Genomic DNA, 26518 nt, shown 5'->3' with positions numbered 1-26518 from the left:
GCAACTGTTGCAGTTAGAACTTCGGCATTTAGTCAGCAGAGGTCGTGAACCCTGCACACGACCCCGGTCCATGTACGGTGTAAACAGAGTGTTTCCATTGATCTACTTTGACACGTGTTGTCTAGGGGTACTCGCTGTTCTGGCTCGTTGTACATACGCCCATCGTCGACCGGGATATAGCGACATATTCTGCTCGACGTCCACGTAACAAGGTAAGATTGTCGTTATATCATTTACTGTTATACGCGGTAACGTAGACTTACGCTGCCCGGTACTGGTTTCTTGCCATATGCTATATACAAACGAATTGCATGTCTGGACCTCGCCCTGTGTGCATGGCTATTTCAGAGGTAGTATTTACATTGCAACGTGACGGGGGTTGATAAGGATTCCAACAGAAACGAGCACCGCCACGTTGGAAGACATATAACCCGTACATCGAGCTAGAGTTGATCCGGGCACAAAATTCAAAGACTCAAATTGCTACTACCACTACTGGTACTATTGTATTTTATTGTACGATCGGCGTAACATAACACACCCCTCCTTCATTCCAGTGCACCGGCACTTGCAACACAGATTTAGAGCTCTGTATTTTATGTAAAATATTAACCTTATAATTCAAACCCAACTTTAAACTCTTACCGCAACTCGCAAATGCCCTTCAGGTTGGCAGTTGGTTGCATTACCCCTCGAAGTCTTCAAGTACGACCCACAGCGCTAAAATAGAAGTAGCTCCATTAATGGACCAACAAAGCTTGACAGACGGATTCAACACGACAGACGCTACGACATGATTTTGTCAAATTTCGAATTCTGTTATCACCGAAATTGAGGCTATTGGCGTCCAAATAAATATCTACATATTAATCGCATATACTTTATAAAATTTGTACGCCAGCTGACTCGAACGTTCTATTCTTACAGCTTCGTAGCTATTCACCAACGTACTAGTATCAATGACACCGAAACATGAATGGCTTGTCCTGGTTTCCGGACATTGGCACACTTTTACGTCACAGGCGGGCGTGTTTAAAATGCTGGAGTGACTTGCACTTTAGTGGTATTCCTTATATTGACCCTGTTCCCATTCAACTGCATCAACACAAGTTGACCCCCCCCCCCCCACACCGTTCGCAGAAATTTTGTAAATTCAGGTACTGTTAGTTTAACAAGGTTAACCAAATTATTCTTGATTATCTTGAAAAAGTGTTGTGGATTTTATTGATCAAAAATTTGTGTTTAATTGCTCAATGTAGAGTTCAAAATGGATTCCAGGTCATCACCATACTACTGATTTAAAAACTACCAGTCAACTCAAATATGAAAATTTATACCTGACCACCAGATTTTTTGTTTACTTGCCAAAATGTCTGCAAATTAATAATAAATAATACTATAATTTAGGGAAATTATGTTATTCAATTTTACACAGTGACTTTTTATTCAAGGCAAGTGTATTTTAATTTTTAGGTAATTATTTTTTTCACTTTTAATTTATTTTTGCAGTTAATTTCATTGTTAAGACTTGCAGGTTCTGGATGCCAATTTTAACCCTTTCTACTGTTGAATGTTTTATTTTCGCTTGGAATTAATTTTCGCTATTTTCACTGAAGGGATGATTCAGTGAAAATAAAAGCCAGCGAATATACCTTTTTTATAATATTTCACATTCAACATATCAAAAATCAGTGAAAATAAATTCCATACAAGAAACCCCACAAGCCTTGTCAGCGAAAATTACATTGAGATGTTTGTAAGGACAAGAGTACATGTACTCTTCTGTTATTGTAGTAGTCTTATGTAATCTTTGACCTGTGACCTTTGATTCCTTGCAGCAATCATGTAGTTGAAATGTCAGTTAAATCTAAAATTCTAATCCAAATTACAAGCCATAAGGACATCTAATGAGGATTATCTTGTTGCCAGGCAACATACCTTATGGGTCCTAATAAAAATTGACTATATTTGCATATACACGGAACAACATACATGGGCATTAAATGGCGTGTTGATTTGTACTTTTGGAGGGACCTAGTTGTCACATGTGCACTGATGAAATATTGGTTCCATTTCAATAAAGATGGCAACTTTGATAAGATCAACATGTACAGACAAAAAAAAATTCAACAAGGTTTAACATACAATGTACTGTAAAACATGTCTTTTTCGCGAGCATGTCTTTTTAGCGAATTTAGCGAGAGAACTAATTCGCTTTTTCAACGTCTTTTTCACACACACACACACTTCGTAAACAACACAGAAAACGTAAAAATCTGGAGCACTTCCTTATCACACTTGACAATTTTTTTTTCGTTAAATCAACATTTCGCTATTACGTCATTTTACCACAATTCGCTAAATTAGTATGTCACCTTTTCAACATGTTTTACAGTATGTATATTTCTCTATACAACGTACCAGCATCAAATGATGTTTTGATTTGTATTTTAAAGGAACCCTGTCTTCATGCCTCACATGCATGAAATATTGGTTCTATTTTAATTAAGATGGCTCTTTTGAACAGATCAACATGTTAAAAAAAAAAATGACACTACCAAGTTTTAACCACGGTAATTCGTGGGGATGCTCATAACGCATCAAAAGAGTCCATGTCATGGAATCCGTGTTTAGTGCATACAGTATGTAGCATTACATGGTCAGCATTAGTTATTGCACTTTTGCAGGAATTCACGATCTGCGAAGTCTGAATCACTAACTGAAGTAGCAAAAATCCTTCGCAAAATTGAATATTTGTGCTTTATCAGTCAAAAAAAAAAAAAAAAAAAAAAAAAATGTAAAACAAATAAGCTACTTCTTCCCAATTAACATTTTCAAAAATAATATTTTATTGATGTGTGGTGGTCATCTTGCTGCACATGCGCGACATATGTGTTGATAAACATTGATTTTCCCACAATCCAATGCGCTCATCTAATAGAAATCACGAGTATGTGTTTTGGCCATTTTCCACGTTATGCGTGAAATCGAACGTAAAAACAGGACAAACAAAGGTCATAGCGTCGTAGTGGCATCAAACATTGCGTGGGATTCGACAAACGTAGAAATATTGTTGGGTATTTCCATGCTTAATAATGTGCTGTACACATTTGATGATGGTTAATTTCTATAAAGTTAGGGTGGCTCAACACAATATTCCTTTTTCAAGGATCGCCATTATGACATTGAACTATAAAAAAAGAAACGTAAATTCAAAATCAAATCATTCGATCTTCGTGACAGCCGGTCGGTCCGTGCCTTTCACGCAATATGCAAGATCTCGGGGTGATAAAAAAATGGTCTGTTACCGCTGGTGACTCTTTACAATCGCCCAAAGAAAATACTAATACTATACTAATACTAAAACTATACCGTGTTCGTATTTTATCATCGCCGCCAGGGAAGTCTTTTTGTTACTGTTGCCATTTTGGTATTTGAACCATCACACCTGTACTCACAGTCACTTGGGGGCTGAAAATCAATAATTACTAATTTTCAAAAAAAAATCATCCGCTATACGTATATAAATAAACAAGTTGTGAAACACGGCACAGAGTAAATCGACACCCTGTCAGTTTCAAATGTCGATTTCTTACCTTAAAATGCGAAACAAAAAGTGCAGAGGGGGTCAGGTGTTATGTTAATAACCATTGTTCATAATCGCTAACTTTGTTTTATTCAAAACGGCACAAATCGCGAGTTTTCTGGTGATATCCGACAATTTCATGATCGAAAATGGCCAGCAGCCAGAATCAAGGGGGATTCGCGCAGAGTTATGGGTAAATCAAGTGTGCATACTCATTTTCAGCCAATCAGGCGTGCCGTAACTGCGAGTATTTCCTTGGTATACCCAGAACTCTATGCGAATCCCCCTTGATTCTGGCTGCTGGCCATTTTCGTTCATGAAATCGTCGGATATCGTCAGAAAACGCGGGATTTGTGCAGTTTTGAATAAAACCAAGTTAGCAATTATGAACAATGGTTATTAACGTAACACCTGATCCCCTCTAAAATGTTTGTATCGCATTTTACGGTAAGAAATCAACATTTGAAACCGACAGGGTGTCGATTTACTCGGTGCCGTGTTTCACAACTTGTTTATTTATATACGTATAGCGGATGATTTTTATTGAAAATTAGTATTTATTGATTTTTAGCCCCCAAGTGACTGTGCCTGTACTATACCAATTACGGTAATATTACGTTGCGTGTGACACTAATTAAAGCTTGGTAAGGTCTCAGTTTGTATGGGTTGGTCTGTGCCAGTTGCCATCCTTGATTCTATGAGACCCATACCTCGAGCATGTGCGGCACAGCGACTATCGTCCTTATCTTGTTGGCAATAAGGTGTCCTAATTTAATTTAATTTGTACATGGGAAGTGCTTGTGCATTGCATCATGGGAAAAAAGCTTGACTTAGTACCAATTTGCATAACATAATCCAAGAACTGATCGACCTTCGTCTGGGTCTGTTTTATTAGGTATAAACGTGTTAGACGTTGTGCAAAATATGGTGAAATATTTGAGTGAGTGCAAATGTTCATCTTGTTGGATGGAGCCCCTAAAAACATGAAACAAAAATAGGCTCACCGTAGTATTTAAATGAATTAAAAGTTGGATATTAAGTCAACACACCTGCGAGTGAAAATAAAAATACGTGGGTATAATCTGAAATTGGTCCCATTCTGTGAAATACTTTATTTTAGCTGGGATTAATTTCTGCTGAATAGACTTTTTGAGTGTTTTGTATGGAATTTATTTTCACTGATGTTTGTTGTAAAATTTAAGAAAAAAGGTATATTTGCTGGATTTTATTTTCACTGAATCATTCCTTCAGCGAACATACCAAAAATTGATTACAAGCGAAAATAAAATATTTTTTCAGTATCTGAACTGAGACATTATAAAACAGGATGTTGAATAAATAATATTTGCCTGGAAAAATAACAGTTTATATAAGCAAATAGTTTGAATTCTCATTTTAACAAAAATGTTTTTAGCTTTATCATATTAGTCAAATACTGTGGAATATTTTATTTTCGCTGGAATTAATTTTCGCTGAAAAGGCTTTTTGGGCGTTTTGCTTGGAATTTATTTTCACTGATTTTTCATGAGTTTAATGTGAAATATAGGAAAAAAAGTATATTCGCTGGATTTTATTTTCACAGAATCACCCCTTCAGCGAAAATAGCGAAAATAAACTCCAAGCGAAAATAAAGTATTCTACAGTATACCTTTTTTACTATATTTCACATTCAACTCATCGAAAATCAGTGAAAATAAATTCGATACAAAAAGCAAACCAAAAGCCTTTTCAGCAAAAATGAAAAATTTTACAGTATTAGGTTGTCTCTGTTTTAAATGGCCGAAACAGAATTGAATAGACTTGAATCAGAATGGAAATCCTGTTATAGCATCTAGGAATATTAAGCAAAAATTGGGAAAAAATTTGATATAATTGTGAAAAAATGAAGTAAAATTGCAACATACATCTATGAAGTGAAAAAGATTTTACACTCGCACAATGCATTCGTGAGAACAAGTATCTGGATTCAGTCATGTAATTCGACCTTTGACCTCACCTATAGGAGTGATGTAATCACTACCATGTAGACAAGTTTGTAAACAATGCCTGGTTTAATAAAGTATTATTTAGTTCATCAATTAATCAAGGAAACTGCACCAAAACTTGTTGATTAATAAAGTTAATGCTAAATTATAAATTAAGGTAATACAGGGTTAATGAAATTGAAAAAAAATATTAATAATCAATGAGTTTGTAGCAGTAAATATTTAGTTCCCGAAAGCTAGCCTCAGGAACTTTTTATATTAATTTAATTTATATTTATTTTCTGTCTTCTGTCTTTCTTTGTCTATGTATTAAAATGCACGTCTGATGACATAACTGTTACCCAGAATGCATTTCACCAGATAGTGACACAGTTAACTGTATGTGCATGTGTACCATGTATTTACTGCACTGTGCTGTAGAGTTATTAACGTGGTCTGCACACAGTCTAAAACTAAAGAATTATTGTAGCTTTTTCCACTTAAACATACTTTGCCATGAAATGCATGTGTTGTGATGTTATAGCGATGGTTGGTTCTCTCAGGGATACCGCCCAATAGTCATAACAACCATCATCAGGCAGCTGTTTGGCATTGAACTGTGTTTAGCAACGACCCGAGCTCTGACACCAGTATAGGGGGGCTGTACCGTGATGTCATATGTTTACATTTTTGATAACCAGTGTAAAAACAAATGTTGATCAACACAGGCTTGTAATCTGCTACAATAACATCGTCTGTAAGTTGTTATATTAATGAGAACCTGTGTACTTAATAATATATAAACAAGCGCATAGAACAAAACCGATATTTTATCTCTGAGTGTGAACAGCCATTTCCTCCCAACCAGTCACTGAGCATGCTCAGAACATAAACAAGTCCGAAGGCCTATTCAAAATTGTTCAACTCCTACCACAAGTATTTAGAGGGCGGTGGTCGTCGTGCCGCGTCCTGTTCGATACGGGACTCATATCGACGTACACAACGTGTGTAAAATACATTGTTTATTTACATGATATTCGAACACGCACTGTGCGATAACAACCGCCATTTAATGCAGCTGCGGTTAGTCAAAAAATTGAATGTTTTGCAGGAGTTTCTTTACAAGGCTATTATAGAACTATCAGCCAACAGCTTGTTCGTAATGACCTGCTAGCCACCTACTTTTTTCAAATAAAATGGGTTACATTATACAATTTAACTGCCTACCTTCTTGATTGAACATTCTGATTAAAATCTAAAAGAAAACATTTGCTTTGGATAGTTAGCTTCAAGCTTGAAAACAAAATAAATTATTAACCATATTAATCCTACAGGACCTATTCAGTCTTGGGGAGTAGCCATTTCTTATCTAGTGATGTATAAATCAAAATGTCAAAATGGCTACCTACTTTGAATGAAATACTGAAGAGTTTGTAGGTTTTTAGCAGCGAAAGACAAAAAAAAATATCAAAACACAGTGGCTTTCCAGATTTTTGGAGATCGCTTACATTCTTTTTCCTTCTCGCTTGAAAATAAAACTACATCACTGCATACATGTGCCGTTCATTTATTTAAGTCAACTTTCGACACTATTCACTAAATAAAATGTTATTTTTTTTCACAAATTGTTGTGCTTCAAAATGATCAAAAATATTATGGAAAAATACATTTAAAAATAGTCATAATGTTGCGCCAAAATTTTGGTTGGAAGAATTCTGATGCTTAAAGAGTACCCATTCTCCAACCTGATTGGTTGAACTATGTCACATGTTAAATATAAAAACCCTGATTGCAGGTGGAGCTATTGCACATGTTGAATATGAAAACCCTGATTGGTTCAGCTATGTCACATGTTAAATATGAAAACCCTGATTGGTTGAGCTATGTCACATGTTAAATATTTGAAAACCCTGATTGGTTGAGCTATGTAAGTTCACGTGAACTGTACTGTATGTCTTATATTAGTAAATACCAAAAAGACTAAGTTAAAATTATTTTTTTATGAAAAGGCAAAGTCAGCTGATAGTCAGCTTGGAAGTTATGTTACACCAGGACTGTACATTTATGCGAGTTCATTTGGTCACACAAAGGTTATTTTGGCGTGGAATTACATGGGTTGGAAACTAGGACAAAGCTCTTCAACGGATCTTTAGTAAATTGAATGATGATGTCACTTTGGTACATTGTAGGTAAAACAACCTTGCAGATTTGTTTTCAAGGAAAAGAATGAAATGAAATAGGAATAAAGGTAGTCCCAAGCAACAACAAAAAAGCTGGTATTCTATTCGAAGTAGGTGGTTGTTTTGCTCGGCTGCTCATTCTCACATCACTGGGTACAGACAACGTTAAGGAAGTATGAGAAAAATTATGTAGAATCGTCTTCATTTTTCACAATTTACTCACTTAAAAAACGTTTTGATTAATACACGTGTGTCGTCACTGCTCTATTAGAAGCACAAACAAAGACATTATTACGAGAATACCGCAAAGTATCCACAAAGGCAGTGCAGTGATCATATCGACCGGCGCATAGCTGAGATCGTTGCATTCCCGAACTGCCTGTGAGCATACTTTGCGGTATTCTCATGCAGTGTTCTCACCATGCTGCGCCCTTGCGCCATTTGCGCAATATTTCAAAATTTGGCGCAAAATTTCAATTAAATCTGGTCGCATTTGGCGCAGGAAAAAAATTGCGTCTAACGGCTTTCCCATTTTGACCGTATGGTGGCGCTATCAATGTAGTAATTTATTCCCCAGAGGGGTCCCACAATTAAGCAATGTCTTGCAATATACGCAACTCATTTCAAGCCTCATGGAATGGGCGCCATGAGCAAACCAAAACGCCACAGACTTTATTGAATTTTGGAATTTCCCGAAACCCTGATTCGGTACATGATGCTCAAAGTATCAGCGATGGACTGAAAACCCCGGCGACAAAATCATGCAAAATGCCGATGGTATTGAGTCTGGTAGTGTAGCGGTGACTGTGGAGAGTGTCACTAATAATGAAGCCAAGGAACATCGACAATTTCAGCGAAGTCATCCATGGCTGAAATACTTGGATGATGACAATTTGACGTACTGAAGTTGGTGTGTATTTTCAAAAAAATGATACTGCTATGACACGGGGAAGTAATAATTTCAAAACTAATAGTAATGGAATAAACATGTGTTAAACTAATGTGTATGATGGCTTTATGATTATTTATAAATGTTAACTCAATAAGGGCTGCAATTTTACCTTGATCCAATTTTATTTACCCATTAATGGTTACACCATGGAAATTTGCATCCTTTGACAGGTAGGTGGACATTTCCCTAAACCAATTTACCCCCGGCCCTATTTTATAATTTATGGCCCTGCATTTTTCAAACGATGGGTCTTTATGGCCCCACAAAAACAGAATCTGGTGAGAACACTGCTCATGATAACCTTATTATTATATATCTATTTTCCCTGCGCTTGTAGTAATAACTTAATGAGAGATAACATCCCAAAATGACAGCGAAGAAAGTTTTGTGAGATTGTTTTTGCTTAGTGACGCTGATAGTGCTTCCACATCTGGGGTGGCGCACAGTTTTCAAATAACAAAGAAATTTTTTAACACATCATAATAATTTCGAACACTTTCGAAAAGCGTTTTACAGACCAGTAATTTATATTATTTTTGATGCCAGAAGGATTTATTTTTACTGTAAGAAAGACCTCTGTAAGTGCTGCCTCATAGAGCAAATATAGTTTCTGCATTTTTCCCTTGCTATTGTAAATAAATTAGACAAAGAGTTGAAAGTGATAACCAATAACCGATATACTCTAAGTACCTGCATCAGCTGCTGGCTAAATATACTGTCTACTCAGCTTGTTTAGTCGGCTACTTTGTGTTTTTAATACTCGCAACCTATAGAAACGTGTCACATTTTGACTTTTCGCTTCTAAATATAGCTGTCTACTCAAGAACTTTGCGAAAACCTTCCGGTACCGTATGTTAAAAAAACAAAAAAAACATTATTGCATTACACAGACAAAATGAAAGCATTCATTCAAACGTAAATCTGTGCATCAAATGAGGTGCATTTGTAAAGTCTTTTTACACCCATCCGACAACCAACTGCTATGCAATACTACTGTCCGATTATCAATTTGTATTTAATGATGAATGTAGTCTGATGCCATGATCAATAATTATCAATTAAGTTTCAGTGGGGGGTAGGGGGGTTTGGAAAAAAACTAAAGAATCTTTTGTAGTCGTCCCTTAGCTGTATGAGTCGACTGATTTATGAGTTGCGTACAAAGGCCTGGTGTTATGTGTTAAGTAGACTGTAGGATTACATCCTAACACATTTTCAGTTACATTACCGGTATTCATCAATCTAAAAGCTACTGTAAAATACTTTATTTTAGCTGGAATTAATTTTCGCTGTAAATACTTTCTGGGTGTTTTGTGTGTAATTTATTTTCAATGATTTTTGACAAGTTGAATGTATTTTCACTGAATCATTATTCAACGAAAATAGCGAAAATTAATTGCAAGCGAAAATATAGCATTTCACAGTATGATGTATGATTAATTATTACACGTAGTTCGGGTTATTGGACTCGTGACGTTTTGGATCTTTTTACTTATATCTGTTCGTTTTGTGGCTTGTCTCGTGCCTAGTCGTGCACAAGGTCAATTCCGCTCTTTATTCTGGACTGAATTTTCTGAGTTATTAAACTTTTCTTCCCCAGACTTTCTCATTCAAATTTTTCTGCACTTTTTTCTTGTATTATTCAATATTTCTGGAAATGAACACTAATTTTGGAGCCAACAGACAAAATTTGAGTAAATTTTCAGTTCTTACTCAAAAAATGTGTCTATTTTTGTCTCATTCTTCTGAAGGAGTGTACAGACTATAACAAACTGGACTATTTTGTGAATTTGTGATAAAAAGAGGGAACTGGTGGTGAAAAAGATTAAGTTTATTATCAGCCAATACCCTTGCCAGCTTGGGAATAGCTCAGCCAAGTCTTTTTAACAAATTATTCTGATCTTCCTACTTTCTGGTGTGTTTTGCTATCACAGACTTCATACTCAAACCATTTTACTCCAGTACATGTATATGTATAATATCCAATCCAGAGTGACCTGTCTAAATATGTCTTGTATTACTCGCATAGGTAAATAGAGGGAGGGGGGAGGGGGGCAAGGAGGGATAGCTGGTACAGTTTACAGGAAATAAAAAATGCATTTTACGTTTTTACAGGAATTAAAATAGAAAGTTCCATTTACAGTAAAAAGTAGTTTTTTTAACATTTTACAGATAAAACAAATTTCTAATTACATTTTCATAATATACTTGATAATTTGTGTTTAAGAATCAAAATTAGAAATTGTGTACGAATTACGTACGACATTTAATTTGAAAATGGTTTATATGCTTACAAAAAATAAGATCTTTGTACGAATTATGGACGAATAAAATAGCTGATTACATTTTACACCTTGTCCATGTCTACAAATTTACGTTTTTTATTTATTTAAATTACATTATTACGAAAATAAAAACAATTGATTACAGCTTATGAAAATACCCTTTGCCGACCATCCAAATACTACAAAAAATAAGTTGAAATAAGTTGAGTTGAAATAATACTTGTTTTAAAAATGATAAGTTATTATGAAAAAGCAAAGCCAGCTCACAGCGAGCTTCAAAAAAAAAGTTAAGTAGAGACTAAAATGTAAGTCAGTCAATACCCTCGGAAAGCAACAGGACAGAGACCTTTTGTAGGCTATCAAAAGTATCACATTACATAGAGTTACTTGCAATGAAGGGCACACAGAGAGTTTACATGACAATGACAATTGTCTCATTTTGTGTAGCTACACCCTGGCAGCCATGTTTGGCTTATGAAACAGGAGAAGATGTAACAGTGGTGTTGACATAGATTTATTATCAGTTTCTCTAAGGTGTTAATTTGGGTAGGGGGATTATAACTAAGGTTACATGAAAGGGGTAGCCACAGTAGCATGTCCCTGTTCTCTAAGGTCTATGACTAAATATTTTTTTGTCCAAGTTGAGCAAGAGTACCCATGATCAATTTGGCTGACCCAGAAATGCCTAGGACATTTACTGACTGCATATTACACCTTCATTATATTTTGTTTAAGTCTCGCCCATTTGCCCCCTGTATCTTCAATAGTAGTGTTCATGCTACACAAAGTACGGGCTAAGATTTAAGCTAATCTCATATGTTTGAGTTCATGCACAGAAGGAAACAATGGTTAGCACGGGGTAAGGAACACCCAAACTTATTAAGAATAGGCAAAATCTTCAGAAATTTTAACTATGAGTGCTCAGTATGAGTAAGTAGGAAGGTTAGTTCTACAGTTATAAAACAATACCAAAGCAAATTCAGAAAGTGCAAATTGCAGAATAACAGGAAGTAGCACAGTATCTCATCATCGGTACATTTTTTCTTGAGTCAATCTCTCTATATGTGTTAGCGTTGATTGTCATGCAGGAAATGGCACACCAAAATAAAAAGTTATGAATATAGTAGTAAATCTCCTAAATGAACATTAAATACAATGGTTTTTTTAGCCGAGCTAAGCGTTCATGCATGTTTTGTTTTGCCTGTGCTAAGGCTTTGGACTGACCAGATTTACTCTGTACCTAGTATTTCTTAGCCTGTATTCATGCACAAAGACAGTACAGCGGCAGTATCGACCGACGCGCAGCAGAGGTCGATGCGACAGCGTACTGTCTGAGTGCATACTTTGAGGTATCTTCGTAATAACCTTATTAATATACATCTTTTCCTACCAAGGATACATCATGGGAATGCCGAAATCAGCGAACTTCTTTGTATGGAGTCCGGTTAAATTCTGGTGGCAGCCATGTTTGTTTTTATTATTAGAGGGCGCTTACGCGCGTAATAATTCCATATTTGGAATTCGCATTTCCTAATATGGTAGGATGAAAATAATCCGTAAAATACCGCAAAATTACGGCACGCTGTAACCTATGGCGTTACGGTGACAGATGTATAATAATATAGTGTATTTATTTGTTCTCATAATTTCTTGTTTTTGTATAATTCTAGGTGAGCACTATAACCGTAGTGACTATGGCTTGCGTGAAATTACTGCAGAGAAGTGGGAGTTCCGTCCACGGCATGGCGAGGGCCTGCACAGCGCCCTCTATGCACTTCAGTACAACACCATGTGCCAAGGCGAAAAAGAATTATGAAGTTGTTATTGTTGGTGGCGGTGCCGGTGGCTGTGCTATGGCTAGTAAGATTGGGAGACGTCTAGGAAAGGGAAAAGTAGCCGTAGTGGAGCCACACGAGGTAGGAAATGGGAGGATTATTTTTTATGAACTTTTTCTTGTAATGTAGGCCAATCACCAATTAGGGACTACATCAAAAGATCGCTGTAGCATAGAAAACCTTATTCCTTTATTTTTAGTCCCCGTTCGGACGCAGTCCGAAAACGGGAACTTATGTTTTGACCTCTGTGTGTCCGTGCGTGCGTGCGTCTGGACCTGTATCTTAGAAATGCCTGAACCAATCACAATCAAACTTTACACATACATCATACATGATATTATACATATGCACATCATTTTGTTTCACGATCTGATTCAAGATGGCCGAATGGCGGCCATTTTTATGCTAAAAATCATCAAAATCAAACATTTTTCAGCTGTTTACAGATGGATTTGTTCAAAACTTGTATATACGTTGGACATTATAGGACCTTGATGCACATCATTTTGTTTGACGATCTGATTCAAGATGGCTGGATGGCAGCCATTTTTGTGCTAAAAAATCCTAAAAATCAAGCATTTCTCTGCTGTTTACAGATGGATTATGTTCAAACTTGGTATATACATTAGACATTATGGGACCTTGATGCAAATAATTTTGTTTTTCAGATAAGATTCAAAATGGACGACTGGCGGCCATTTTGTTTTTATGAATGTGGTTCTCGGCCATATCTCTGACTTGCTTTCACTGATTATGTTCAAATTTTAAATATTCATTATACATCATGTCATAGATAGACAGATATATTGGTTTGGCGATCCTATTCAAAATGGCCCAATGGTGGCCATTTTTGTGCTAAAAAATCATCAAATATCAAGCATTTCTGGCATTTATGGATGGATTTTGTTCAAACTTGGTACATATAGTAGACATTACAGGTTCCTGATGCACATCATTTATTTTTCAGATCGGATTCAAAATGGCTGTCTGGCGACCATTTTGTTTTTATGAATGGGCTTCTAGACCCATATCTCCGACTTGTTTTGACTGATTATGTTCAAATTTAAATTTTCATCATACATCATGTCATAGATAAACAGATATATTGGTTTGACGATCCTATTCAAAATGGCCGAATGGTGGTCATTTTGTGCTAAACAATCATCAAATATCAAGCATTTCTGGCATTTATGGATGGATTTCGTTGAAACTTGGTTACATACATTAGACATTACGGGTTCCTGATGCACGTCATTTTATTTTTCAGATTGGATTCAAAATGGCTGACCGGCGGCCATTTTGTTTTAATGATCGGGCTTCTAGAGCCATATCTCTTAAATGCTTTGACTGATTAGCTCCGCTGTCGACTTTGTCGAGCAGAGCTTATCATATGAGTGTTTGTCCGTCGTTGTTGTCCGTCGTTGTCCATGTCATTGTTTTACTTTTTTGACTTCTTCTTGAAAACTATAAGCCTGAATGCTTTGATACATGTACCTTGGGTAGACCTCTCTCAAATTTGTTCATTTTGTAATGATATCTTCAATTCTCTAATTTTGGTGAATATTTTTGTCATTTTTAGTAAAAAGTGGTATTGGTGACTGTGGTGCAGACTACAGTGTGTATGTGAAAGTTAAATTCTCAGGCCAAGATTCATTCACTAACGAATGCGATTTTGAGGGAACCTTAATTAAGGTCTGCAGGTGCTTGTGTTCGTAGTGGGTTATTAAATTTAATTGCCATAATGCTATCATGATAGGAAGAAAACCACTGCACAGCGCTCTCTGTTGATGAGGATAGAGTATTTTATTTTGTATTCATCTTTTCTCTCATTTTTTATTCATTTTTTATTCATTTTTTATGCACATTTTTTATTACCACACTTAGGGAGCCCTTTCCTCTATTCCACCACTATGTTAGGCAGTCTTCTGTTTCATTTTACTCATTCAATCACAGTTTGCATTTGGATGTACATGTTAGTTTTCTCTCTTCTTTTTTCCCTGCCCTTTTCTTTATCCAATCGGCTTTCCAGTTTTTATCAGTTATAGTTACTAGTTTCAACGGCTATTTTTGGTTATTTTATTTCTTTTAGCTGTTACCCTGAAGAAGATGATCCTAACATCTTCAAAACGTTGGTTTTTATTTTATCTATTCAAGAAGTTTGAGAACGGGTCGAGCTACCTTTTGTATTTTAAAATTACTCAATAATTCTTCAGAGCTGTGTTAATGCAATCACTCGTCTTTTTTCGCAGACACATTACTACCAACCCTACTGGACTCTAGTTGGTGCTGGCCTCAAAAAAATTGAGAACTCGTGCAAACCTTCCAGCGAAGTCATTTCCAATAAGGCTGACTGGCTGAAAGACAAGGTGCAAGAATTCCAACCTGAAAATAATTTAATTCTAACTAAAAATGGAGATGAAATAAAATATGAATATTTGATTGTTGCTGTGGGACTGACGCTTCATTATGATTGGGTAAGTCAATTTTCTCTGAGCCAATTAAATTTCAAAAGCTAAATTAGAATATTAAGTTCTTTGGGGACTGATGCTTCAATATGATTGGGTTAGTCAATCTTCTCTGAGCCAATTAAATTTCAGAAGCTAAATTAGTTACTAAGTTGTTGTTTAGAGAATGACACTTCATTATGATTGGGTAAGTCAATTTTCTCTGAGCCAATCAAATTTCAAAAGCTAAATTAGAACATTAAGTTCTTTGGAGACTGATGCTTCAATATGATTGGGTAAGTCAATCTCTTCTGAGCCAATCAAATGTCAAGATTATCTGATTCATGTACTACAGAAGGCAGGAGGTATTGGCACGAGGGGGTGCTGTTCGATCAGGATGGAACGTTTCGAAAACAGTCATCCGTAGGCCACTGTCAAATCAACAACGTCCCCTTTACGAATAGCTGGAATCATTTCAGTGACTTCTGCACACAAATAATCCTCAACAAAAGTTAGAAACATTACATACTGTGGAATACTTTATTTTCGCTGGAATTAATTTTCGCTGGAAAGGTTTTTTGGGCATTTTGTATGGAATTTATTTTCACTGATTTTTGATGAGTTTAATGTGAAATATAGGAAAAAAAGCATATTCGCTGGATTTTATTTTCACGGAATCATCCCTTAAGCGAAAATAGCGAAAATAAATTTCAAGTGAAAATAAAGTATTCTACAGTAGTTACATATACAGGCCCTAAAATTGTGTCTGTTGCAGAAAAATTCAACCGACAATGGGTTTGGTGCTACTAGCAGCGAGTTCTACACATGATTTTATTGCGTTCAAAATTGTTCTATTTCAAACTGTGTATGCACACACCCAGTAATTTCTCAAAATGAATACTAATTAGGTAATAGTACTAGGGTGAGTATCAACGTGTCTCTTCTCTTCATTCTCCATGAATTTCATAACTTGCTATGATCACGTTAAAGAATAAACCTGTGGTTACTTTCAACAGTTCGCTGGATTCTGAAAAAACGTGTCTCAACAAAAAAACACTTTTAAAATATTTTTTTTTAGCTCTTAATGATAGAATCAGTCAATCTAGAACTACCATGTATGCTATAAGAAATTTTTTCTAGAAAGACAAATTTTTCATTGAGACGATTATTTCAACCAATCGTGTCATGCAATCCCCTTCCCCCCGATTGGAGGTGTGCTTTTAGTAAACAAAATATTGTACACCAACTTTGATTCAAATAAAATGGTAAACTTGCTGACTTAGGGGGGGTCAACATGTTTTGTCTTCTGTAGGTTAAGGGACTTCAAGAGGCACTCAAGCATGACCCATCTGTGTGCTCCAATTATTCAAGTTTATATGTGGAGAAAACATTCCCAGCTATCCAGAACTTCAGTGAGGGCAATGCCATTTTCACTTTCCCATCCACACCTGTCAAATGTGCAGGAGCACCGCAGAAAATAATGTACCTTGCTGAGGATTACTGGAGGAAGGTATGTCTACTATAATAAAAACGATTTTTTTGTTTTGTTAAAAATACTAAAAAAATATAAGACCAAAAAATATCAGTTGCTGTTGCCAATGACAACAAGTTGATTGTAACCCACAGTCATTTCTAGAAGAGTTTCAGTTGTATCCACTAACTCAAAGAACAAAGAAGCGAACACATTTTTAGCTCCGCTGTCGACTTTGTCGAGCGGAGCTTATCATATGAGTGATTGTCCGTCGTCGTCGTCGTCCGTCGTCCGTGTCAATGTTTTACTTTTTCGACTTCTTCTTGAAAACTACAAGCCTAAATGCTTTGATACTTGGTGTATATGTACCTTGGGTAGACCTCTCTTAGGTTTGTTCATTTCATGTTGATATCTTTAATTCTCTAATTTTGATGAATATTTTTGTCATTTTTGGTAAAAACTGATATTTTCGACTTCTTGTTAAAAACCGCAAGGGCAATTGCTTTGATACTACATCTATAGGTACTACATGTGGACCTCTCTCAGATTTGTTAATTTTGTAATGATATCTTTAATTCTTTAATTTTGGTGAATATTTTTGTCATTTTTGGTAAAAAGTGATATTTTCGACTTTTTGTTGAAAACTGCAAGTCTGATTGTTTTGATATTACACATATAGGTACTACATGTGGACCTCTCAGATTTGTTCGTTTTGTGATGATATCTTCAATTCTCTAATTAATTTATTTTGGTGAATATTTTTGTAATTTTTGGTAAAAAGTGATATTTTCGACTTCTTGTTAAAAACTGTAAGTCCAATTGCTTTGATACTATTCATATTGTTCATTTTCTAATGATGTCTTCAGTTCTTTAATTGAAATGTGCATTGCTAACAGCGGAGCTATCTCAGCCAATAGGCTGCTTGTTTGACCTAGTGTGAACGGTTTTTATTTTGTATTCTCGTCATCATCTCGTATTTATTCCACAGAACGGCAAGCGTGAGAAAGTCAACATCAAGTTCAATACATCGCTCGACAAAATGTTCACTGTGAAAAAATATGCAGACGCCCTCACGGAGATTGCGAGTAGCCGAGGTATTGCTCGGAATTTCCTCCACAATTTAATTGAAGTGAGACATGAAAAAAAAGAAGCTGTGTTTGAGATTCTCAACTCTGGGGAGAAAAAAGAGACAGTTACATTTCCTGTGAGTATGCCCTCTATAGACTGAATTCGGGAATTCTTTTGTTTTTCAATTTTCCAATAATACATGTTTGCCCACCAGTGATGCTATCAAATGCATTGAAAAACAGTTTCCTTATACAGGCCCTCTATCGACTAGATTAGAGGCTACTTTTGTTTTTCTTTTAATCAGTATCACTTGCATGTCTGCCCACCAATCAATGATGACACCAGATTTGTTCAGAAACAGTTTTCTTGTACATGCCCTCTATATACTAAATTAGAAAATACTTTTGTTTTTCACTACTCCATGTTGCATGCCTGTCCACCAATGATGACACCAGATCTGTTGAGAAACAGTCCTCTTGTACATGTACATGCCCTCTATATACTAAATTAGAAAATACTTTTGTTTTTCAGTACTCCATGTTGCATGCCTGTCCACCAATGGTGACACCAGATGTGTTGAGAAACAGTCCTCTTGTACATGTACATGCCCTCTATATACTAAATTACAAAATACTTTTGTTTTTTCAGTACTCCATGTTTCATGTCTGCCCACCAATGATAACATCAGATGTGTTGAGAATCAGTTCTCTTGTATATGCCCTCTATGGACTAAGAGAAAATATTTTTGTTTTTTCAGTACTCCATGTTACATGTCTGCCCACCAATGATGACACCAGATGTGTTGAGAAACAGTTCGCTCGTAGACGCCACTGGTTTTTGCGATATCAACATGTACACGGGACAACATACTAAGTATCCCAACGTGTTTGCGATCGGTGATTGCGGCAATTGGCCAACTTCAAAGACTGCTGCTGCAGTAGGTCAGTGACCTTATGTTACCTTAGCAACATGGCCAACGTCACTGTTGTATATTACATTTCTTCACTTTTAGACTGATTAAGTTAAAGCTTTATACATACACTGTTCATCAGACTTATGTGGTATTTTTATTGCATGATCGGATTCAAGATGGCCGATTGGCAGCCATTTTAAAGCCAAAAATCATGCGTTTTCACTATTCCGGAACTGGATCTCAGTCGTGCATGGACAGATTCTGTACATATATTGAACATAATGGAACCTTGATTCACTTGATTTTATGTTTCAGATTGGGTTCAAAATGGCTGACTGGTGGCCATTTTGTTTCAAAGAATGCAGTCAAGTTTAAACTTCACGCATGCACCAGGCATACTATGGAACAAATGCATTTGCATTTTCGTCCCCATCAAATCCAAAATTTGAGCCATATTTCTAACATGGACCAATCATGTTGAAACGTCACACATACACCATACATCATACATCTTATTGGACACATGACATGATTTTGCATTTTTGTCACCTTCAAATCCAAAATGGCTGACTGGTGGTCATCCTGTTTAAATGAATTCAGTTCCAAGGAGCCATATTTTATACATGGACCAATCACGCTGAAACGTCACACATACATCTTATTGGACATATGACATGATCTTGCATTTTTGTCACCTTCAAATCCAAAATGGCTGACTGGTGGTCATTCTGTATGTAACTTAATACAGTTCCACATTCACATGTACAAACATGCCTGGACCAATAAAGTTCAAACTTCAAACATCAGGTCATATACCGTATTTATCCGGATAAGAGCCAAGGGTTCTGAACATGGAAAATTGCCCAAAAAGTGGGGTGGGCCGTTGCCCGGACATCCCCTGCAAAAAAAAAACGAAAATTCACGAAGATTGACAACGTGCAGAACAAACTGCGGCAGGGAATAGAATGACAAATGAAAACATGCAACAGAAATAAATGAACAATATGCAACACTGGAAGTAAAACAAAAATAATGTATTGCTTATAATGTGACAAATAAACCAGAAATAATAAAAAATTGACATCATTTGAATTAGGATTTTCCCGCCGACAAACTCGACCGTGAACTCAAAATGAATTAAAATGTCAGGGGTTAAACTGCGTAAAATGATTTCCGGTCTCGACAAATTACGAATCAACTGTCATATAAGATCAATAATAATTTACAAATTTACAGAGTAAAAATTATAAAAATTCATAGCTGTTTGAAAAAAACTTCTCAGATCTTTATTTGTTTGTTCATTGCCATCTTCGAAAAAGTCAAAACCCTCAAAGTCCAAGTCGGCATCACTGTAGCTGACGAACAAAATCCCTACAACTTCTTCCTGAAGTTTGTCGATATCGTCCCACACAATTTGGACTTAGCGCTTTTAATCCACTGATTTCGCAGTCTGTCAGCTTGGCACTTTTTATTCATGTCTAATCACAATAAAAAGACAAGAAAAATTGGGTCGCTCTGCTATGATGGCACACGATGCTTTTGTTTACAGTCTGGCAATCCTCTATGACCTTTAAGCATCTGCTTTACTGATTGGCTAAAAATGACATCACTACTCGTGTTTCATCATAGAGGTCAAATCAACATTGCTTTCTTATCAGACAAGACGCTTATCAATCATGGTGAAAGTTTTCATTCAGCAAGTTTCAGCGGTTGGAAAGTTTTTTTTTTCTCCAACGACACAAGAATAATTTTCAACACAGAAATGTAATAGCTGTGATGAAAAATGGTAAAAAAGTTGGCAGTCTTCAGCGTGACATTGCAAAATTGCTGGCCCCAGTTACGGATTCGCAAACTGCTACAAAATATTTATAAAGCCAAAATAACGTGATTTCAACCACTCTCCCTCGTACGGGCTGCTACAATATTGCAACCTTGGTTTCATTGTCGATGACGCTAGGGCCGACTGAGTGCGACACTTGTTTCGCAGCTCTCCATAAACTGTAAAATTTGCTTGAATCATTTTTTAGGAAGCACAAACCAAACGACCGGCCTATTTTAGGGCCACAACATATTTCAAAAAGAGAACTATCGTTTCTGCTTTAATATACATTTTTGTAGACTTGCTGACTGTTATGATTCTAATAAAAAATCTTGAAAAATAAATTCAAATCAGCGTTGAACACGCTGCCGTGAAGGCAGAACACGAAATTACCTATTTTGCTGTCACACCTATTTCGAGTTCACCCCTTCTTTGATGTAATTAACAATTATTTTTAAAGAATGTTTATCAGCATCATGCATCACAACAGACTGCAAGAAAGTCAATTATTAATACAACCACAGGTCAATGAATAGAAAATAGGTTTTTTGTTATTTTATGTGTAGAAAAAGACCCCCTGAGCGTATGCCCAATAATTATCTCAATTTTCCGTACACTGCGAGAATCATGCGTTATGCATGAAATCGACTGTAAAAACAGGACAAACAAAGGTCATAGTGTTGTAGTCGCGTCAAACATCGCGTGGGATTCGACAAACGCGAAGTATTTTGGAGGACATTTCCATGCTTAATAATGGGCTGTACACATTTGATGATAGGCAATTTCGATTAAGTATGGGTATTCGAAAGCAATATTCCTCTGCTGAAGATCGGCCGGTCGATATGAGCTACAAAATAAAGAAATTCGAGTTCAAAATCAAATCAAATTTTTGTGGCAGACGTTTGACGCGCATCTTTATCGCAACTCACATGTTCTCGCAGTTGAACGGAAAATCGCCTATTATTGTATCAAAAGTGGGGGGGGGGGCATTTCCCCGGGCATGGGCTCTTATAAATACGGTATATCCTGTCTCTCTTATAAAACAGGAACATTGTCATATCAATTAGCATCTTGAGCATGGTAGCAATAGGTGATTTTCCGTACAACTGCGAGATCTCGCGAGATGCATGAAAGACGCGCGTCGAATGTCTGCCGCAAAAATCAAACGATTTGATTTTGAACTCTAATTTCTTCATTTCGTAGCTCACATCGACCGGCCGATCTTCGACAGAGGAATATTGCTTCCGAATACCCTTACTTAATCGAAATTGCCTATCATCAAATGTGTACAGCACATTATTGACATGAAAATGTCCCCCAAAATACTTTCGCGTTTGTCGGATCTCACACGATGTTTGACGCCACTACGACGCTATGACCTTTGTTTGTCCTGTTTTTACGTTCGATTTCACGCATAACGCGTGATTCTCGCAGTGAACGGAAAATGGTCTATTAAATCTTACATTGAGTATTCTCGGTGTAATAAATTGCATTATTAATTTTATATTTTTACAGCTGGACAATGCGGCGTTCTGGACAAAACAATCAAGTCAGTCATGCAAGGAAAGGAACCGAAACAACTGGTAAATGATTTGATTTGAAAAAAACTATTAAAAACTGAATAATTTTAAGTTTGGCATTGATATGCAAATCATATATGCTAATTATATGCAAATCATATATGCTAATTATATGCAAACTATTCATACTCCATCAAAATTAATTCATCAAGAATACTTGCCAGTTGATGTAGATGATCTAAAGTGTGGTTCATTTTAAATAATTAATTAAAGTTAATTAATGTAGTTCAATTTAAATAGTTAATTGATGTTAATTAATGTGATTCAATTTAAATAATTAATTAAAGTGTGGTTCAATTGCATAAATTGACCCAAATTTTACAAATAAGGAACACATTTGAGCACGCCCATAACACTTTCGAACACATTCAAACAGTGTTTTAGGTTTTGTAAAAAAGTTTTTAGTGGTTGCCTAAACAAAATACTTTATTTTTGCTGTAGGGATGAAAATAAAATTCAGTGAATATACCTCTTTTATTAGCTCCGCTGTCTACTTTGTCGAGCGGAGCTTATCATATGAGTGATTGTCCGCCGTCGTCCGTGTCAATGTTTTACTTTTTCGACTTCTTCTTGAAAACTACAAGCGTGAATGTTTTGATACTTGGTGTATATGTACCTTGGGTAGACCTCTCTTAAATTTGTTCATTTCATGATGATATATTCAATTCTCTAATTTTGCTGTATATTTTTGTCATTTTTGGTAAAAAGTGATATTTTTGAATTCTTGTTAAAAGCAGTAGTCCGATTGTTTTGATACTATACATATTGTTCATTTTCTAATGATATCTTCTGTTCTTTAATTGAAATGTGCATTGCTAACAGTGGAGCTATCTCAGCCGACCGGCTGATTGTGCAATATGTTTTTCATTTTGATGAATAAATCTATTTTTGACTTCTTCTTGAAATGTAGGTACCAAGTAGGTACTTTGGGTGGAATTTGTTCATTTCATGACAAAAACTTCAATTCTCTTTTTTTAGCTCATATGAGTGATTGTCCGGCGTCGTCCGGCGTCGTCCGGTGTCTGTCGTCCGTGTCAATGTTTTACTTTTTCGACTTCTTCTTGAAAACTACAAGCCTGAATGCTTTGATACTTGGTGTATATGTACCTTGGGTAGACCTCTCTCAGATTTGTTCATTTCATGATGATATCTTCAATTCTATAATTTTGGTGAATATTTTTGTCATTTTTGGTAAAAAGTAATATTTTCAACTTCTCGTTAAAAACCGCAAGTTCGATTGCTTTTGTAATACATATATAGGTACTACATGTGGACCTCTTTCAGATTTGTTAATTTCATTGTGAAATCTTCATTTATTTAATTTTGATGATTATTTTTGTCATTTTTTGGTGAAAAGTGATATTTTTGACTTCTTGTTGAAAACCGCAAGTCCGATTGCTTTTATATTACATATATACGTACTACGTGTGGACTTCTTTCAGATTTGTCCCATTGCTTTTATATATATATTGTTCATTTTCTAATGATATCTTCAGTTCTTTAATTGTAATGTGCATTGCTAACAGTAGAGCTATCTCAGCCGAGAGGCTGCTTGTTTAAAATTAACGATGATCCCACGAAGCATCCACCTTTGAAAAAAAACAGTAATCTTGACTTCCACTGCCGAAACCTTCAACAATCCTAATTATTCTATCTGTTTCTCTTCCAGTACGATGGTTATACTTCTTGTCCACTTATCACCCAGTATGGCAAACTTATATTAGCTGAGTTCGGATACAACGCCGAGGTGTTGGAAACGTTTCCGATAATTGATCAAGGAAAAGAAAGTCGAATAATGTACATTATGAAGACTGATATGATGCCAATGATTTACTGGCAAGGACTACTTAAGTGAGTAGAAATGATAAAAATGAAGGCTACTTAAGTGAGTAGAAAAGATAAAAATGAAGGCTACTTAAGTGAGTAGAAATAATAGAGATGAAGGCTACTTAAGTGAGTAGAATTATAGAGATGAAGGCTACTTAAGTGAGTAGAAATGATAGAGATGAGGGCTTCTTAAGTGAGTAGAAATAATAGAGATGAGCTACTTAAGTGAGTAGAAATAATAGAGATGAGCTACTTAAGTGAGTAGAAATAATAGAGATGAGCTACTTAAGTGAGTAGAAATGATAAAAATGAAGACTACTTAAGTGAGTAGAAATGATAAAAATTAAGGCTTTTTAAGTGAGTAGAAATGATAAAAATGAAGGCTACTTAAGTGAGTAGAAATAATAGAGATGAAGGCTACTTAAGTGAGTAGAAATGATAAAAATGAAGGCTACTTAAGTGAGTAGAAATAATAGAGATGAGGGCTACTTAAGTGAGAAGAAATGATAAAAATGAAGGCTACTTAAGTGAGTAGAAATGATAGAGATGAAGGCTACTTAAGTGAGTAGAAATGATAGAGATGATGGCTTCTTAAGTGAGTTGAAATAATAGAGATGAGGGGTACTTAAGTGAGTGGAAAATAAATTGACTACTTAAGTGAGTATAAATTATAAAGATGAGGGCCACTTATGTGAGTAGAAATTATAGAGATGAGGGCTACTTAATTGAGGAATAAGTATACTGACAAGGAAATGACTACTTAAAAGAATATAAAATATAGTGACAAGAACTACTTAAGTGAGTATTAAATATACTGACAAAGGCTACTTGAGTGAGTAAAAATATTGTGACAAAGACTACTTAAAGCGTGGTGGTCGTCATGCATGTTCGAATTTCATGTAAATAAACAATGTATTTTACATTCGTTGTATACGTCGCTATGAGTCCCATATCGAACAGGATGCGGTGCGACGACCACCGCCCTTTAAGGGATTCTTGTTTTTTAAAACAGTTATAATGCTTTCAACTCTAATCTAAGTATACCTTTTTTGTATCACAGAGGATTGTGGAATGGACCGGGTGTGTGGAGAAAACTGATGCATCTTGGGATGTCTAAGTAGATGATCGACATCTCTCTACATTTTCTTGGATTACGCCTTCAGGAGTACAGATAAAACACACAGCATTGATTGTACATGCTTTCACTGTTGCCAGAGAAACGTTAAAAAGCAAGATTTACCTACTTTAATTGTATTTTTAAAATGAACATTTTAAAATGAACATTTTACATTATATCTGTCATTTGATGACACTCTTAGGACAAATTATATTTTCTATATAATAACACCAGAGGGCGCTGTCAATTGAGAATTTTTTGTCCTTATAGTGACACTAGAGACACTGTCAATTGAGATTATATTTCTATGTAATGACACTAGAGGGCACTGTTGATTTCCTTGTAATGACATGAGTGGGCACTGTCAATTTAGATTATATTTCCATGTTTTCACTATACTCTTATACCATTGAATAAATTCCATTACACTTCATTGATTCAATAATGATGGATGAGCCAGAGATGCGGCAGCTTTATTTACAGACGTGGATAGAAAAAGAAATTATTACGTGACACGTTATACCAGGGTGGGCTGTTACTTGTTGTGATCTCCCTGTTATACTATGCCCGCCACTCAGGAAAAACCAGAGGTAAAAACCCTATACTTTATATTGCGGGAAATTCTCTGGAAACCTGTGTCCGAAAGCAATGCAGCACATAGTACAGGGACAGTGTCGGACTACACTGTTATCACATAAGGGCAAAACTAAATGAACTTTTAAAATTAATATTTGATGTAATTGAACTTGAACGTCTGTGAGCTGCTGAGTTGCTGACTAGACTGACTAACTTCCTACTGCTTCCCGCTATTCCCTATCTGATTGCCCCACCCATCTCATCAATTACTGTCACCGTATCATTGAAGACAGTATTTTCCCTCTATACTATCGAACCAAGGGAAATGTAATGACACTAGAGGGCACTGTCAATTTCCATGTAATAACACTAGAGGGCACTGTCAATTTCCATGTAATAACACTAGAGGGCACTGTCAATTTCCGTGTAATAACACTAGAGGGCACTGTCAATTTAGATAGTTTTACTAATAATCTTATCTGGAGAGCTTAGTTAATCAACTATATTTTCCATAAGCACAGTTAACCTTTTCACCACCAGACTTTTCTAATATTCTTCAATATTTCTAGAAATGAACCCTAATTTTTGCCCCAATCATCTGAAAGACTATTTTGTGAATTTGTGATGAAAAGAGGAAACTGGTGGTGGAAAGGTTAATTGGAATTTTCATCGCTATATTGTTAGTAAACTTATGAGTATCAAGCTATTACTCTCATGTTGGTGTGTCTGTGATTTTTGTACATTGGTGACCACTTTGCGCAGTATCCCTCCACTCTTTTGTAGAAAAGAAGTGCCAGAATTTGTTCTCATTTTTGTTGTGACATTGGCCATCTTCTTTGCTATCCTCAATGTGTAACCATGGTAACCAACAATAAAGATTGCAGAATCACGTCATCTTGGTTTG

General features: G+C 35.9%; 1 protein-coding gene across 1 annotated transcript; it reads left to right on the top strand.

Moving 5' to 3' along the window:
* LOC100378456 (sulfide:quinone oxidoreductase, mitochondrial-like) lies at positions 1-26508 on the top strand. Its single transcript, XM_085494216.1, has 9 exons — positions 1-212; positions 12635-12880; positions 15049-15273; positions 16556-16753; positions 17703-17918; positions 18540-18723; positions 22030-22097; positions 23764-23945; positions 24982-26508. The coding sequence occupies exons 2-9, from the start codon at positions 12659-12661 to the stop codon at positions 25040-25042; spliced, it is 1356 nt and encodes a 451-aa protein (XP_085350342.1). The 5' UTR covers positions 1-212; positions 12635-12658; the 3' UTR covers positions 25043-26508.
* Positions 26509-26518: the final 10 nt, after the last annotated feature.

This window comes from Saccoglossus kowalevskii, chromosome 20 (genome assembly GCF_978046115.1).
Source record: "Saccoglossus kowalevskii chromosome 20, keSacKowa6.1, whole genome shotgun sequence".
Lineage (NCBI taxonomy): Eukaryota > Metazoa > Hemichordata > Enteropneusta > Harrimaniidae > Saccoglossus > Saccoglossus kowalevskii.
This window is presented reverse-complemented; position numbering and strand designations above follow the sequence as displayed.

Bases quoted from the DNA above. Each gene is read 5' to 3' on its own strand.
- LOC100378456 (XM_085494216.1), top strand. From the start codon at position 12,659: ATGGCTTGCGTGAAATTACTGCAGAGAAGTGGGAGTTCCGTCCACGGC. The intron at 15,274-16,555 runs GTAAGTCAATTT...TGTCTTCTGTAG, and splicing joins TGACGCTTCATTATGATTGG to GTTAAGGGACTTCAAGAGGC. The intron at 17,919-18,539 runs GTGAGTATGCCC...TTGTTTTTTCAG, and splicing joins AAGAGACAGTTACATTTCCT to TACTCCATGTTACATGTCTG.